Source organism: Polyodon spathula, chromosome 25 (genome assembly GCF_017654505.1).
Source record: "Polyodon spathula isolate WHYD16114869_AA chromosome 25, ASM1765450v1, whole genome shotgun sequence".
Classification (NCBI taxonomy): Eukaryota; Metazoa; Chordata; class Actinopteri; order Acipenseriformes; family Polyodontidae; genus Polyodon; species Polyodon spathula.
Genome location: NC_054558.1, coordinates 19,338,278 through 19,340,777, shown reverse-complemented (window position 1 = coordinate 19,340,777; position 2,500 = coordinate 19,338,278). Strand labels below are relative to the sequence as shown.

General features: G+C 42.7%; 1 protein-coding gene across 1 annotated transcript in view; it reads right to left on the bottom strand.

The window, feature by feature from the left end:
* LOC121299697 (RILP-like protein 1) overlaps positions 1–2,254 on the bottom strand; it is an 8,460-nt gene extending 6,206 nt beyond the window's left edge. Inside the window, exons 1-3 of the mRNA XM_041227631.1 lie at positions 2,232–2,254; positions 1,218–1,387; positions 809–907 (exon numbers count right to left, since the gene is read on the bottom strand). Of these exons, the coding sequence (XP_041083565.1) occupies positions 809–907; positions 1,218–1,387 (269 nt within the window). The 5' untranslated portion in view covers positions 2,232–2,254. The remainder of the gene's footprint in view (positions 1–808; positions 908–1,217; positions 1,388–2,231) is intronic.
* Between the last annotated feature and the right edge of the window lie 246 nt (positions 2,255–2,500).

Sequence of the window (2,500 nt, the reverse complement as noted above, 5' to 3'; positions counted from 1 at the left end):
TAGCATTTTGATCCATTCCTGGTTTTAATACAAGTTAAAGAAGACTAGCCTGAGCTTGCTACCTATGCACTGGTAAATCAAGCGTGTATTAAAACCCTGAACGGGTGAAACTGCTATGCAATTGCAGTCGTGTTTTTAAGTAAAGGATTCCCCAAATAAACAGATTTAAAACATTCCGTTCCACTCATGGTGCTTGTGCTGTGGTTGTTTTACTTTGGTTACTTAGCCATACCCATTCATAAAATAACGACAGTATTGTGCTGGACGATCCTCTATTACTAACACAGCAATACACATCACTAAAAGGGGAGTGATTAAGACAGTTTAAAAAGTTACTATTTACAACAGATGATACTTCTACCCAACTCAGTGGCACTAATGCACTAAGCTTTGGGTCTCATGGTTTACAAATATCGTACGAAATGGATATACAGTAACCAGTGCCCTCATTTATAATCTCCAGTAATTAGACACGTATCCCATTGACTGTGAATTATGAAACCAGGCTGGCTCTATTCAACTGATCTAAACAGCGGCTGTTGTGCAAAGTATGAAATAGAGCATCTCTGACTCTGCATGTCAATCCCTTGTCCTGCATTTGGGACTTTAAACATATGAGTTATGATACGTTGAAAATTATGAAACCCTGAATGAGTTTTAGTAGTGATTTCATATTGCTTTTTTATTCTTGTTGTCACAGCTAATCAGCCTGTTAGATTTTCCCTCATTGCAGACATGCTGTCAGTAGGGTGCCACTGTCCGTTTTCAACACAGCTGCAAACACATAGAACTGCCCAACAGTACTTACAGTCTTTTGATACCTGACTCGGGCTGGGTTGCTGGTCTGGACTGCAGGACTGGTGGAGGGGTCGGAGTGGGGGGGCCTGTTTCCTCCTCGATTTCCTCGCTATTACATAAAACAATAAAGCCAGATCAGGATTTCATTTATACAGATCATAACAAGGTTACTTCTTACAAATGTTGCACAATCTGAAGTCCCCATTTCAAACCTGCAGTATACCCCTGCCTTAAACACCAGTACAACATTTAGAGCACATACAATTATAATATAAATACATTCTACACTGTACAAAACCTAACCACTGAACCAGTCAGCAAGGTTGCTGTAAATGACCAACGAGTGAAATTCTGATACAATTTAGAGCTCGGTTATCAGATTAGAGCTCGGTTATCAGATCAACAGGAGTGTTTCCTACCTTTTGTAATAGGCCAGCTCCTCTTGCAACAGGAACACCTTTGCTTTCAGCTCGTTCCTCTCGTGCAGCACATCCCGAAGCTCTTGCAGGGTGAAGCGTGGGCGATTCGGGTCTTTCAACTCGGAGGCCATTTTCTCTGCAGCCGACTCCTCTTCGATGATAGATTCCATCTGTGACCCAGTGAAACAGTCTCTTTATTACGTCTCTTTTGCCCCCTGGTACTGGGTGGTTAACATTTACAATACACTTGCTTGCGGTGTGCGGGGTTACCAGTTTGCGCCCAGCCTCCGCCACGTTACAGCTGTATAACAAGAAGGCACTGCAAATGTTAAATGTTAATTTCCAACAGTTCAAGGAATCACAGACAAATACAGCAGGCAAGTGGGAGTAGTGTAGGGATTTAATACTGGAGTATGCTTGCATCGGATCTACACTGGGGGAAAAAAATACAGCACACAGTGAAACCTGAACGAATTGGTCACCAATGGGACTGGATATGTGTGGCTTCTTATTAGCGTCCTGAGAAATACATATTTTTTGTGATGTTTACTGCTAGTACGAGCAGGTGACCATCAACACAGGTTTTTCTGTTTAGTTTTTCTTGCAATGAAAGCTGAATGAAGCAGTTAGTTGGAACAAAACAGAAACGCAACCACCAACAAACCACTTAATTAAGCCCAAAAACACAAGCAGATCCAATGAGACATTGCATTGCAACAGCAACGGCAAAACAACAGCAAACACTTTCAAAAACACACCAGTCCTGGGGTGGAAATAAGACTCCCATTGCATTGCAGTACTACGAGTTTAATAAGACATCACTGAGTTTGTCACCTATACACTGGGGCTAAACAGGCTTGTAGTAAAACCTGGAATGGATGAAACTGCTATGCAACAGGACTCTTATTTATATCCCTGCACTCAGTTAATTCTGTCTGTAGAAATACAAGCTGTTCTTTTTGTGTTCGTTTTCAGATCCAGGCATTTCTCTAAAACACACAGAACACGGTTTACCCAGAACACCTCCTCCTCCTCCTCCTCCTCCTCCTCCTCCTCCACACTGACAAGCCGTGGGAACAGAGACAGCCGCTCAAATGGCTCAGTTGGAGGAAGCAGCTCAATCTAGAAGTCACGGGAATAACACAACCCTGAGATTATTCACACACAGTCTGAACTGCTGAGAACATCTAATCAAGGGGATGTATTAAAGGGGTCTTCAGGTATAATTCACTGTGTGCAGCTGGCTCCGCGTGGGAGAAGACAGCAGATCTCCGAGTCACATG